The 14,239-nt window shown below is 52.8% G+C and overlaps 2 protein-coding genes across 15 annotated transcripts in view; one reads left to right on the top strand and one right to left on the bottom strand.

Moving 5' to 3' along the window:
- Nucleotides 1-294: 294 nt before the first annotated feature.
- CFAP184 (cilia and flagella associated protein 184) lies at nucleotides 295-2,167 on the top strand. The gene has a single exon (XM_002746016.5). The coding sequence runs from the start codon at nucleotides 359-361 to the stop codon at nucleotides 2,027-2,029; it is 1,671 nt and encodes a 556-aa protein (XP_002746062.4). The 5' UTR covers nucleotides 295-358; the 3' UTR covers nucleotides 2,030-2,167.
- Nucleotides 2,168-9,429: 7,262 nt separating this feature from the next.
- The window catches only part of TBC1D14 (TBC1 domain family member 14), a 121,869-nt gene continuing 117,059 nt past the window's right edge, over nucleotides 9,430-14,239 (bottom strand). For all 14 annotated transcript variants that reach the window (XM_078367573.1, XM_078367578.1, XM_035294131.3 and 11 more), the window contains one exon: nucleotides 9,430-12,128. In XM_078367573.1, coding sequence (XP_078223699.1) covers nucleotides 12,063-12,128 — 66 coding nt within the window. In that variant the 3' untranslated portion in view covers nucleotides 9,430-12,062. The remainder of the gene's footprint in view (nucleotides 12,129-14,239) is intronic.

Here is a 14,239-nt window from a genome sequence, read left to right as displayed (position 1 = left end):
GCGGACGCCCGGCCCGCCGCTCTGCGCCTGCGCGCCCCTCGCGCCGGCCGCCACCGCCTTTCCTAGAGCCTCTTGGACGCCCCGCCCCAGGCCCAGCGGTGGGAAATTGGCACGCAGAAAGCCCAGCGGCGGCGCCACGCCCCTCGCGGCGAGAGCACACAGCCGCTTCCAATCAATCTCGCCTGTCGCCAGCTCCCGGCCTCCCATTGGCTTGCTCTCGCCGGGAGGCGGGGTGAAGAGGCTGGGCGTCGGCCTGTCGCCTGGCCAATCGCGGGGCCCAGCGCGCGCGCCCTCGGTTGCCCCGGGAAACCTAACAGCTTGCGTCCGGGCTGCGTGGCTCTGGCTGAGCCGGGCGGAGATGGACGGCCGCTCCGAGCACACTAACGACCCCAGCGGGGAAAGCGGAGACCGGGAAAGCCTGGCCGCGCGGCCGTCCGAGATCAAGGTCAGCTCTGGCCCTCCGACCCCGCCCGAACCCGGGCAGCCGGAGTCGGAGCTGGAGGAAGAAGGGGCTTCGCAGAGAGGCACCGCCACGGACCAGCAGGCCGAGGCCCGGAAAGGGCTAACGGCCGCCGAGGCCGAGGGCGAGGAGGGGCCTGGAGCGCCGGGGAGGCCGGCCGAGCCCCAGCCCGCGCCCGAGCCCGAAGAGCCGCCCGAGGCCAGGGCTGAGGAGCCAGTCCAGCCGGAGCCCGGAGCCGGGCCCCTGGAACTAGAGGCGGAGGCGGGGGCGGAGGCGGAGGCGGGGGCGGAGGAGGAGCTGGAGCAGGCGGCGGAGGGGAAGGAAGCCCCGTCCCAGACCTCCCTGCCGGTGCCCAGGACCGGCTTGGAAGAGGCTGCTGCAGCCCCGGAGGCTGAGACAGAGCAGGTGGAGGAGGAGGAGGAGACGCAGAGAGACGGCGCAGAGAGCGAGGGGAGGGGTGGGGAAAGACGCCCGGCCAAGAGCCAGGAAGAGGGGAAGCGCCTCGGTGGAAGGGACGAGCTTGAGGACCTGGAGTGGTCCGAGGAGGTCCAGAGGCTGCAGGAGCAGCAGCTGCGCAGCGACCTCCTGGACCAGTACCGTTCCCTGCTAGTGGAGCGGAATCGCTCCCAGCGCTACAACCTGTACTTGCAGCACAAGATCTTCGAGGCGCTGCGCAAGAAGAAGGGCCTGGAGGCCGCTGAGGTGCCTGACCAGGGCGCAGAGGCCGAGGCCCCCGAGAAAGAGCAAGCGTACCTGCGCCATCTGGACATGCTGGAGCAGCTGAAGAAGGAGCAGGCAGACGACCAGCAGTGGTACCACCAGAAGCTGGGCCAGCTGAAGCGGCAGTGCCAGGAAAAGCTCACCAGGGTGGAGAGGGAGTGGCGACGCTTCCAGGCACTCAAGAAGCAGGTGGTGATGCAGGCCATGGGCAGCTGTCGGATGAGGGGCGGGCGCCAGGCTGCTCTGCGAGAGGTGGAGCAGATCCAGGCGTTGGAAGATAGAAAGGAGAAGGAGATGAGCGCCGTGCGGCTAGAAAACGTGCAGCTGAAGCAGAGCCTGGTGCATTTGGAAACCATGATGAGGACCCAGGAGGCCCTGACCGAGGGTCTGCTCCTCATTGACTTTGAACAGCTGAAGATTGAGAACCAGACCTTCAATGAGAAAATTGAGGAACGAAATGAGGAACTTTTAAAACTTCGCAACAAGGTGACCAACAGTGTGCAAGTAATAACCCACGTGAAGGAAAAGCTTCACTTCATGGACATGGAGAACGCATGCAAAAAGACACAGCTGGCAGAAATCGAGGCCCAGGTCGCCCTCAGAAGAGACATCCTGACCAAGACAAAGCAAGCCCGCGAGGGGCTGCGGGCGGACAACATCAGGCTGAACCAGAGGTGCGGGCTTCTAGGCAAGGAGTCACTCCTTCGGGACTTGGAAGAAAAGGTGGACAAGACCGAACTGCTCCGCGGGCGCCTGGAATCCCTGAAGCGCCACCACGCCGGGCTCACTTTGTCCTGCAGAGGCGTGAGGCAGAAGATCACGGAGGCCAGAGCCTTTCTCCCCTCTTGACCATATCGACGAGAGGAGTACAAGTCCTCAGGATGTGCTTGTCCGACCTTATTATTTTTTTTTTTTTTACCTTTGATGCCATTCTTAAAAAGGGCTGTGATATTTGGGATGGAACTGCATTTTGTATTTATCTCGAAATGTTTCAGCTTCCAAATTAGTGCTGAGCCTAAAATTCAGTTAGTTTTATTTGGGATCGAGCAAAACAGGTCCAGAAAAGCAAAGTGTGACTTAATGTAACTAACTTCTCATGAAAACCTGTTGAAAGTCTTAAGTCTGAGCAATTCCATTTCAATGACTTAATACTAAGAGTAAGGAGTACTGTTCCTCTTTCATGTGTAGGAGGGTTTAAAAGTTCAGTGAATGGGCAAGGTACAAAAAAATCCTGTGCTAATTATTAAATTCTGTGGATTTATTAAACTGTGTAATCCCACATCACTGTTTCAGTTAGAAGCTCATTAATTCCCTTAATCTTTTTTTTTTTTTTTTAATAGAGTCTTGCTTTGTAGTCCAGGCTGCAGTGCAATGGCACAATCTCAGCTCACTGCCACCTCTGCCTCCGGGGTCCCAGTTCAAGCAATTCTACCTCAGCCTCCCAAGTAGTTTGGACTACAGGCATGAGCCACACCATGCCCAACTAATTTTTGTATTTTTAATAGAGATGAGGTTGGTCAGGCTGGTCTCGTTCTCCTGGCCTCAAGCAATCCACCTCCCTCAGCTTCTCAAAGTGCTGGGATTACAGGCGTGAGCCAGCATGCCCGGCCTGACAGTCTTCAGTTTCTAATGAAACATGTTTTTGGATCCTCTGAAGAAATGCATTGATTTGTACCAAAAAATGAAATTTTATTATCTAGCAAAAACAAAATGACAGTTGTATTGCATGCTTTGCAAGGTGCAAAATAACATGGCACAGAGGCTGCTGGCATCCTAGAAGAGAGCCTTCTGCATCAGCTGGACGCTTTCAGATCTCAACAGGGCATTGTTGTGCACGAGTTCACTGAGCAGCAAATGGTAAAGTGCCTCTTACTCCTTGTGTTCGTGTTAAAAATACCCGATACTCTATTTCCTTAATGTAGTATCAGTGATTATCTTGAAGCTAAGGGCTTGTTTTCATTTCTTCTTAATCCTAGATTGAATTTTGAGATGTGTGGCCTTGGGGTTAAATTTTGTCTCCCACTCCTAAACTTAAGTGATTCATAAAACATGTGACAGTGTTTTTGGTGCTGGATACCTCTGAAGAATGGTGGGAACCCAGCTCTGGGCAGGGGACTCAGTCGTGAGCTTTATCTTTGGATGCCATGATTTTGTTTGGTTTTGGGTTTTTTTTTTTGAGATGGAATCTCACTCTGTTGCCCATGCTGGAGTGCAGTGGTATGATCTCGGCTCACTACAACCTCCGCCTCCCAGGGTCAAGCAATTCTCCTACCCCAGCCTCCCGAGTAGCTAGGACTATAGGCGTGCACCACTACACCCGCCTAGTTTTTTGTATTTTTTAGTAGAGACAGGGTTTCACCGTATTGGCCAGGCTGGTCTCAAACTCCTGACCTCGTGACCCTGCTGCTGATCACAAGTTCAGAGGTGAGCCATCGCACCTGCCATGGTTTCGTTTCTAAAGTATGCTCCCTTGGAAGCCAGTGAAGTTTGATTAAAATTCCCTTTCTACCTTTCATGGCTTGAATATACTTTAGTTAAGTAGAAAAGCTTGGGCCGGTTGCAGTGGCTCACACCTGTAACTCCAACACTTAAGAAGGTTGAGGCAGGGAGACTACTTGAGCCCAGGAGTTTGAAACCAGCCTGAGAAACACCTCAAAACCCCATCTCTATAATAATACAAAAAGATGAGCCGGATGTGGTGGCACACACCTGCGGTCCCTCTCAGGTGGGAGGATCAATTGAGGCCGGGGGCGGCTGTGGAGGCTGCTGTGAACAGTGATCATGCCACTGCACTCCAGACTGGGCAACACAGTGAGACCCTGTCTCTAAAAGCCTTGACTTCTGGCTTCCATTCTCAGCCACTCACTCACCACCATTTTAGTCTTTCCTCTACGCTTTTTTTTTTGAGACGGAGTTTCGCTCTTGTTACCCAGGCTGGAGTGCAATGGCGCAATCTCGGCTCACCGCAACCTCCGCCTCCTGGGTTCAGGCAATTCTCCCGCCTCAGCCTCCTGAGTAGCTGGGATTACAGGCACGCGCCACCATGCCCAGCTAATTTTTTGTAATTTTTAGTAGAGACGGGGTTTCACCATGTTGACCAGGATGGTCTCGATCTGTTGACCTCGTGATCCACCCGCCTCGGCCTCCCAAAGTGCTGGGATTACAGGCTTGATCCACCGCGCCCGGCCTCCTCTACGCTTTATAGCAAAGCAAATCACTGGCAAATAGAACTTCCTGTGTGCCTCAGATTAGAAGCAGGACAGGCCCACTGGGTTCTTCTGTAGCTGGGGAGGCCTCGAGTGGACCTGGCAGTGATGCTCCGACACCTGACCAACCATGTGACTTTCATGATAACGGAGTCCTTTATCCCTTTGATTCACTACAGGGAGAATGGGTGTTTTCAGCTGGTGTTGACACACCAGCGATTAGCTAGATCCCAGCAAACCCTCCCTCCCCAGCCTCAAGCCCAGTAGCAAGCAGATCTCAGAGCACAAAGATACAAAGGAGTTTGCCGAGTCTGGCATTGCTTTAAGCTGCAGAGCAAACCTGTCTTAAGTGACTGTACAGTGAGTTACCAGTGTTCTCTCAAATTATAGTACCTTATGCTGGAGACGTTACAATTAACTAGTAGATAATCTTCTGTTAATTATCTCCTACCACAGTTCTTTCCAATGATAGGAGAGCGCTTACTCATGAAACAGCAACACACTCATAAATTGATAGATGGCTTCTGAAGAATTCTACAGACCCTGACGCATTGTCTGTCCCCAGGGCCTCACTGAAGAGCTGTTAGTGCCTCCACAGAAGCCTGTGTGCAGCGCAACTCAGCCTTTGATCTCCTGCTTAGCGATGGTGAACTTAGGTACCTGTTCCTTTGAGACAAAGTCCCAGGAAGGCAAAGACTGTTGGTTCGTCACCCTCCCTAGTGGCCAGCACAGGGCCTGGCATCTGAATGGTACTCTATAAATATGTTGGATTAACACGTTGATAAAATGCACATCTCATTCATTTTCCAAAAATAAGTATTACTTGAATGCCTATCATGTGTCAGGCACTGGTAAGTCCTGTGTTGGATTCCAAAATAATCCTAGGCAGAGAGAGAATGTCTCAAGACCTAGAACGAGTTAGGGAAAACAGCAGAATGGCAGACTTGCAGTCAAAGTAGGCAGGCACTGCAGGTAAAGCGGTGTCCGTTCCAGCAGGGAATGCAGCTGCTCCACATGCAGCAGCTGGGCTAGAAACCTCGAGGACACCATTTTTTTAAAGGCTGTCATCTCCTTGTCAAAAAGTACAGGACCCAGAAAATGTTGGCACTGAATACATTTTGAGTGAGATGTTATATAAAATTAGACCCTTTTTGAAAAAATAGGTATGAATCAAAACTGAGACACTGAGGTCTGTCCCCTCCAGTGTTAGATTACAGGAAGCTTTCTGATTTTAGCGACAGTAGCGAGAGTAAACCAGACACCTGACTCGAGAGCCCAAGGCACCTGAAAAGGAAACACTTCTTTATCGGTAAATGAAAATCATTTTTGCTGACTTAACACATTTGAGATTTAATTTTTTTTTTTTTAGACGGAGTTTCGCTCTTATTACCCAGGCTGGAGTGCAATGGCACTGTCTCGGCTCACTACAACCTCCGCCTCCTGGGTTTAAGCGATTTTCCTGCCTCAGCCTCCCGAGTGACTGGGACTACAGGCGCGTGCCACCACACCTGGCTAATTTTGTATTTTTAGTAGAGACAGGGTTTCTCTATGTTGGTCAGGCTGGTCTTGAACTCTCAACTTCAGGTGATCTGCCTGTCTCAGCCTCCCAAAGTGCTGGATGACAGGCGTGAGCCACCACGCCCAGCAGAGATTTAAAATTTAAGTAGAAATACATGCTTTCTTTTCTAAGTTCATGTGTAGTTTTAATTTAGATCTTTTCTCCACTGGCACGGGGTGCCTGTCCATAAAATATCAGAGCTAATGGACCCAGTTTGGTGCTTTTTGTGCTTTGAGCTTTCAGGTAGTCTTACTGTCAGAGTGAGGAATCATGCAAATGCTATGAATGGGAATTGCTGAGGACAGCATTTCAGCTGACTGCATACCTCCTCCTCCCAACCAACATTCCCCCAAAGGACTGTCCAGTTTTAAATCACCAATTATTAAATTGTACATATTTTAATTTCATAATTTTTTTTTGAGACGGAGTCTTGCTCTATTGCCCAGCCTGGAGCACAGTGGTGTGATCTCAGCTCACTGCAATCTCCACCTCCTGGGTTCCAGCAATTCTCCTGCCTCAGCCTCCCAAGTAGCTAGGATTACAGGCACCCACCATCATGCCTGGCTAATTTTTTATGTTTAGTAGACTGTGACAGGGTTTTGCCATGTTGGCCAGGATGGTCTCGAACTCCTGACCTCAGGTGATTCACCCACCTCAGCCTCCCAAAGTGCTGGGATTACAGGCATGAACCACCGCACCTAGCTAAATATGTATGTATCTCAATAAAATTACACCCTCCCTAATTTTTAAATGGATGATGTCTTCTAACATTTCACCCACAGAATGCCAAGGGTGAATACGAGGGTCTATCTAGGAGCAGACATGGCATGTTCCTAAGACCTTGGAATCAGGCTGAGCTGGATTCAGCTTTCTTCAGCTGTGACCTGGGACCACATACTTCAGCTTTCTAAGCCTAAATGCACTCGTAAAATGGGAAAATTTTATTTATAGGAAAAATCAGAATTTAAAAACTATGTTTTCTCTAGGTGGTAAAATTAAAAACAACATGAAGACATGTTTTTCTGAATTTCCAAACTTTATATAATAAACGTACTTAGTTTAGGAGGAAAATTCCAAATTTAAAAAACATTCTTAGGTTCAAGAGTATGAGATGCTGACGGTTTACCCACGGCAACGTTTCTGTGGGTGTTTTTTGTAAATGTAATTAGTAGTTCAGCTTATTTTTATTTTATCTTCCCAAGCCAGTGGACAAGGGTTAGATACCCTTTTATTTATTTATTTATTTTTGAGACGGAGTCTTGCTCTGTTGCCAGGCTGGAGTGCAATGGCGCCATCTCAGCTCACTGCAACCTCCACCTCCTGGGTTCAAGCAATTCTCCTGCCTCAGCCTCCTGAGTAGCTGGGATTACAGGCACGCGCCACCATGCCCGGCTAATTTTTGTATTTTTAGTAGAGACGAGGTTTCACCATGTTGGCCAGGATGGTCTTGATCTGTTGACCTCGTGATCTGCCCGCCTCGGCCTCCCAAAGTGCTGGGATTACAGGCGTGAACCACAGCGCCTGGCCGGGCCGGGTATCCTTTTTAACCTTTGGTAACAGAAAAGAAAAACGAGGTTTAGGGAAATTCAAGAAAATTCCCCAAGGTCACAGAGTCCCTAAATGGCAACGGTTGGCTACAAGACTTGGCCCCCGGGGTCCTGTTCTTCACCTCTGGCACCTTACACTGGGTTTATTTTTGGCCGGAGCAGTTTCTCCCGGCAGTTCCAGAGCAGGGCAAGAAGCTGGAGGAACAATGTTTGAGGATAAACTGTGAGGTTCTGGAGTCCAGAGTCATGCTTCGAGTCCAGAGTAACTCATCCTGTCGTAATTCCTGGGGAGAAGGTGATTCGCCTCATTCCACACAGAACCCCGGGCAGCTCAGGCACCCTGGAAAATGGAGCTTTGGCAGTGAGTCTGGGGAGACGGGGCCTTGGTGTGACCCTGCCCAGTGCAGCCAGAGCAGGCTGGCTGCAGGCAGTGTTCACAGGAGCCTGTGTGGGCAGGCCAGTGCTCTGGGCCTGCAAGACCTATCTGGCCACTCTTGTTCCCGGCCAGGTTCCTGGGCAGGCAGGCAAGGGCCTGAGTCTCATTAGCAAATATTTGAGCACATTTGTACCACACAAAGCAGACCCACTGGTTTCCCTGGGAACCCTACAAGCCCCTCCGCGTCCTGTCACGGATCCACCTGAGGACTGACCCTCGGCCCTGAGGCTTCCCTCTGCTAGCCAGGTCCTTCCCTTGGCTCCCTGGTGACCCACAGCTGGTCTTGAGGTCCACACTGCCTCTCCACACCGCACGGGGGCAGCATTCCGTTCTCTTTGAGCCCTCCTGCCTGGCAGCCTCCACATCTCGGGGCTGGTTCTTCCAACTATCAGCCGCTTTCCCCTGGGCTGCAGCACTCAGGAAAGCACTCCGGCCCCGTCCTGTTTGCACACACGAGGCACCTCTGCCATCACAGCCCATGCCTGGCCTGTGAGCCCTGCTGGCACCATCTCTTCCTCTGCAGATGGTGTCTGCACACAGGAGGCGCTCAAATGAATGAGTCCAGCAACCCCCTCCCGCCGCAGACCCTGCACTTGGAGTTGAGGTCAGCCCTACAAGACCAAGGCTCCCAAAGGCCCTCTCCCCTGGAGGGTGTTTCTGACAAGGGCTCAGGAGTCTGAAATCCAGCTCTGACTTTCCTGCATCTCATCTTTGAAATGGGGCCGTGGCCCTCTCTCCCGCACAGCAGCTGTGGAGATAGTTGATGACTCAGGCAGCACTTGGCCCAGCGCCTGGCATGGCTGTGACTGCTGCCACCATCACGCCTATGGCCATCCTCTCACCACAGCCTGCAGAGAGCACAGAGGACATAGTAGCGGCCCAGAGAGGAGAGCAGGCACTGAGACAGAGGCCCGCAGAGGGGCAGCTGTGTCTGCTCAGGGGAGAGTGCTGTCGCACACCCAAGGATTCTCCCAGGAACAAGGAACCAGAAGAGACAGCTGCCCAGGCTCTGCCCTGCCAGCCAGGAGCCTCCTGCCTCCGGAAGCAGAGCAATACCCACCCACGCCGCGGCCCAGCGCTGCCCAGTCCTCAGTGGCTTCACAGAGCCTTCCACTGTATGCCATGCCCACCTGAGACCTCATCACTGACCCCTGCCTCATGCCACCCCACTGCCCGCTGGGGAGATGGACCTCAGTGCCCTGAGAAGGTTCTGAAGGGAACATGGAGAGCCCTGGTCCTGTGGCTGGCACAGAGTAAGTACCAGCTGCATGCCAGGAAGGGTGTGGCAGGCCCAGGAGAGGGGGCTGGGGGCTGGCTCGAGATGGGGTGTAAGGTGCGGCTCCCCCAACCTGCAAGCGGCACGCTCAGCTCTCCAGTCCCTTCACTCCACTGCCTCTGTACCATCTGTTGTTAACCAGCCTGTAAGTGGAGCTGAAGACACTCAAACAGCGGGATGTGCAAACTGAGAACCTCGACTTTAAACAAACGACGGTGAACGTGAGTAACAACTTTACATTGGCTTTTATTTAATAAAACCACATATTTACAATTCAAAAAAGTCCTACTTCCATACACTTTACTAAATAAAATTAAAGGTTAACTGTACAAGCAATTAAAACATGATATGTAGCGTTAGCAGGAGTTTTCAGCAAACTATTTAAAATAGTCAAAAACCGAGCAGTGAAAAGTACCTTCGGAAGTGAACACCGTTTCTAAATGGGAGCCCAGTGCCTGGCGGGAGAGGCAACCTCGTTCTACCTCGCAGGCCGGACGCAGGTCCTGGCCCTGAAGCCTTAGACTCGGGGAGTCAGCAGCCTGTGAAGCGGAGCCTGCAGACCTCTGAGGGGCAGCGTGTCTGTGTCTCATCCCAGTTTACCTCAACCACCACACACAGAGGCAGCCTCCACTCTCCAGCAGCCCCTGTGGCAAAGCGCTAAGTGACCCTGGACGGTGGACTCAGAACTTTCCGGGTCCTCTGAAGAGGACCCATGAAACTGGCGAGACCTCACGTGATCCCTGAACAGGTCCTAAAAGCTTTTGAGTTATGACTGGGGACGTGGAATCTCGTTCAGAAACTGAATGGCGCTTAGTGCTATCGGAAAGACTGACGTGAAAGTGCTTCACCAGAACGTCAAGGCTGGGCTCTGAAGACACAGGGCCACCCCAGCTGCAATCTGAACACACTGCACAAGGCCCTTTGCCGCGCCACCCTCTGTACGACTTAAGGAACATCTTTATGTACAGTAAGAAAATATATACATCTTTAGGGACCCGAACGCCCGTATCATGGAACAAAAATAAGTACATCTGAGGACGATGGTGCCAGCCTTAGGCGGCCCCTCCCACAGGCCCAGCTCAGTCCAGGTTACATTCAGCATCTTGGTGTCAGGAAATGGCTACGTCTGGAGGCCACCAGGACCCCCAGTGAAGACAGGACCCCTCCTCCGAGAGGAGGTAAGTCAACGTTTAAAGGCTGAGGCAGAAAGTGGTTTCCACGATGCTCTGCAGCCTCCCCGGAGATTGAGCTGAGAATGTGAGGGCAGGGTCTGGGAAACATGACAGATGACAGTGCTGGGAAGGAGGGGACGGGACAACCACTGGCTCAGCAACTTGCTACTGCACCTAGAGGAGCATTAATGGGTATGGCAGACATGGGAAGTCCAGAAAACACATGCCAGCTCGGCTTTACTCCCCCAGCCCCCGGCCCAAGGCTCCTCTTACAAGCTCTGCAGACAGAGCCAAAGACCCCCCCAGCATCAGAAATGAGATCAGCCTGGGGCACCCCCTGGGGTGGGATGTGTGGCTGAGAAGGGCTGTGGAGTGCAGACCACCCAAAGGCACACACACAGGCGTGATTAACCAGCTCTGCAGAACGCTCCCAAGGAACACCCTGCCAGCGGGCCGCCACGTGGGCCCTGCTTCCACAGACACTGGTCCCTCCTTTAGACTGCAGCTGCAGAACGATTCGTTTCTGTGATTTCTGATAACCAAAGTCCTCACACAAAGTTCTAAAATTAATCAAGGAAAAGCTACAACAAAAAATTTGCCAATGACCTTGGCGAAGTCAGCTAGGATGGGGAAGCTGACGGTACAGGGTCAGCATCTGACAAGATTGTCTGGGCTGTTGGGCGTGTGTTGCTCGCTCCTCCGTCTGCACAACGGGTCATGAAGCACACATTCTAGAGTCAAATGCGTGAGAGACTCACTGGCACTTAGGATGGGTCCAGCTGTGCAGGGCTCAAAGGCAGAGAGGAGCCACTGCCGAAATGGGGGCCACCTCCCCACACATGCTGTTCTGGGCTGCTACCCCAGCCTCCACAACAAAGGCTGGTGGGAGAGGGCCCCATGCACATCTCTCTTTCCCTACCCCGTTAGCTACTCCACTTTCTCTCCGCTCTGGAGCCTCTCTGTTGCCACAGGCCTTCCTCACTTCCTCCTCTGGAACTTTCCGCCTCTGTGGGACAGAGGCCAGAGAGCAATCTCCCGGAGCAGTCCCACTGGAGCCCAAGTGTGCACCGGCAGCCTGCAAGCTGTGGCTGTGCCAAGGCAACATGGCATGATGCCAGCCTGCAGGCTGGGTGGATTCCCAGACATCCAGGAGCACACACCAGCAGCTCTCCTCAGAGAGCCCGTTCCTGTAATGCTATCTTTGGTAGGTGAGTTTTAGAGCATGACCTCCAGCTCTGGAAAGAGTATGTCAATAACTCGACCAGCAATCCCTTTCTTATCTGAAACACGGAAATACAAGCCAAAGCATCTCAAGTCTCCCAAATAATAGCTCTCGTGCATCCCGGCTAAGACTGTGACGTACTTCCCAGTAGTGGACATAGGAGTATTACAGTTAACTTCTGCTGAAATAAAGGAGTGGGGTGAGCCACTGCCCCACGGCTGAACCGCGCAGCAGATGCAGTGGCTGGCTGTGGCCCATCGCAGGTCATCCTTCCACTGAGCTGCTTAAGGCTAAGCCTTGGCTTAATTCTTTAAAAGTTTATGTGTTTGTTTAAGGCCAACTCCAATGGTAGGAATCCAGCTTGAAGAGTGCCCGTTCTTCTCGGCTGCCTGGTGTCGGTCTGGAACAAGAGGGGCCGCGGCATGGGGCTCTGCTTCATGCAGAGCGCGGCTTCCCTCTGCAGCCTCAGTGTCGGAGGGCTGGGCTTCCTTTCTCCATCTCCCGGCTGTCTTTCTGCAATGCAGTCAGTACCTAGGAGTAGGAAGACAGCTGAGGTTAACCCACCACACACACAGATGCAGAGACAGTAGCCGCCTCCTAGTGGGGTTCCCCAGCTCCCCACTTCCACTGGCTCCAGCCCTCTGGGGTCTTCCACTCCTGCATCCGGCATTATCTGCCCAACATGGACACCCGACTGTGCCCTCTTTGGCCTAGGGAGCTAGCTACACTCCTTCTAGCCAGCCACAGAATCCACGTCAAAACAGAGCTGTGGGCCTCACTGGGGTCCGGCGGTGGCCACCCAGGAAGCCCAGGCCTGAATGCTAGGATGCTAACGAGCCCTGTGCCCATCCTGCTGCACCCTTGCCGCCCTGTTCCTCCTTCACTGGGCAGCCCGCCTCCTGTCGGGGCCTTGAGGCGCTGGCTCATCTTGCCTGCCTTCCTGAGCTCGCCCAGAGCCTGCTCTCTCCTCTGTTCTCACAGCTCTTGGTCAACACCCTTCTTCTAAAAGATATTCCATGCCCTTGTGGTGCTTAGCAGTTGCAGCGACACTAACAGGTTCCCTGCGAGGCAGAGCTCTGCCAGCGCTTTGCACATGGCGCCCGCTTAGCCCACGAGACAGACTCGGGAAGGCTAAGGCCCCAACGGAAGGGGCCTGAGCAATGGACATGTGCTCCAAGTCCAAGGGCAAAAACGATTCAACCCCAAGGGAATCCTGGTGACACAGCGCTGCCTGCCTGGGCAAGGAACGGTGCCGTTCTGAACCACCAATTTAAAGCAAAAACATTTCACACAGGTTTCAATGAGTGCACACCCCCTGCATCTCTAAGTCGACGGGGTTGCCGGCTCAACATAAACATTGAGTCCTTTTGAAGAAGCTCATGGCTGCAATCCCAGCACTTTGGGAGGCCGAGGCAGGAAGGTCACTTAAGCCCAAGAGTTTGAGACCAACCTGAGCAACAAAAAAACCCAATCAAATCTCAGCCAGGTGTCACGGCACACGCCTGCACTTCCTGCTACTGGGGCAGAAGAATCGCTTGCGCCCTGGAGGCTGGGGCTGCAGTGAGCTGTGAGAGCATCACAGCACTCCAGTCTGGGTGAGGAGAGTGAGAGTCTTTCTCAAAAAAAAAGACAGAAAAGAAAAGAAAAATAAAGCTCACCAGTGTTTTAACCTTAAGCAAAGGATTTAAGAGAAATGTGCATGGCCAAGTCCCATGAGACCTGGTGCCGTATAAAAGTCACTGACGCCCAAGCCGCCGCCCCACATCATTAGACTCACTCCTCTCACCTCCCATTCATAACAATGACCTACAGTCAAATCCTCCGACCCAGTTTTAACCAACAGTTTTTACCTAGTCCCTAAAATGCAAGAAGCAAAATGGCTGATCTGGGTTGAATCCTTTCCTGTGTATGTAGGCGTGGAGTGTGTGCCTGTGCAGGGAGTGACCTGCGCCTGGACACGGGCGTGTATGTGCATGTGGGGTGGTGTGTGTGGGGGTGCGATGTGTGCCTGTGGAGTGATGTGTGTGATGTGCACATGTATGTGTGGGTGTGTGATGTGTATGGGGTGATCTGTGTGTTGGGGGTGTACAATGTGTGGGAGGGTGGTCTGTGCATGTGGGTGTGTGACATCACACATACTGTGGGGTGGTAGTGTCTGGATGTATGATGTGTGTGGGGTGTGAGTCTGAGGTGTGTGTGTGGGGGTGATCTGTACGTGTGTGTGGGGGGGGTGATGTGCGCATGTGCCATAAAACTCTCCCCCAGCGGGAAACATTATGGGACAAATGATCTGTTTCTTTGGTGCTTTTGTTTTTGTTTGAGACAGAGTCTCTCACTCTGTCACCCAGGCTGGAGTGCAGTGGCGCAATCTTGGCTCACTGCAACCTCTGCTGCCCAGGTTCAAGCGATTCTCCTGCCTCAGCCTCCCAGGTAGCTGGGATTACAGGCACTTGTCACCACGCCCAGCTAATTTTTGTATTTTTAGTGGAGATGGGGTTTCACCATCTTGGCCAGGGTGGTCTTGAACTCCTGACCTCGTGATCCACCCGCCTTGGCCTCCCAAACTGCTGAGTTTACAGGCGTGAGCCACTGGGCTCGACCAACCTCTTTTTGTTTCTTTTTCCTAAGACAGGGTCTTGCTC

The sequence above is a fragment of the Callithrix jacchus genome, chromosome 3 (assembly GCF_049354715.1).
Source record: "Callithrix jacchus isolate 240 chromosome 3, calJac240_pri, whole genome shotgun sequence".
NCBI classification, from domain to species: Eukaryota; Metazoa; Chordata; class Mammalia; order Primates; family Cebidae; genus Callithrix; species Callithrix jacchus.
The sequence above is the reverse complement of the archived record's forward strand: the minus strand, read 5'-3'. Positions and strand labels throughout refer to the sequence as shown.

Coding starts and splice junctions, on each gene's coding strand:
- CFAP184 (XM_002746016.5), top strand. CDS start 359: ATGGACGGCCGCTCCGAGCACACTAACGACCCCAGCGGGGAAAGCGGA.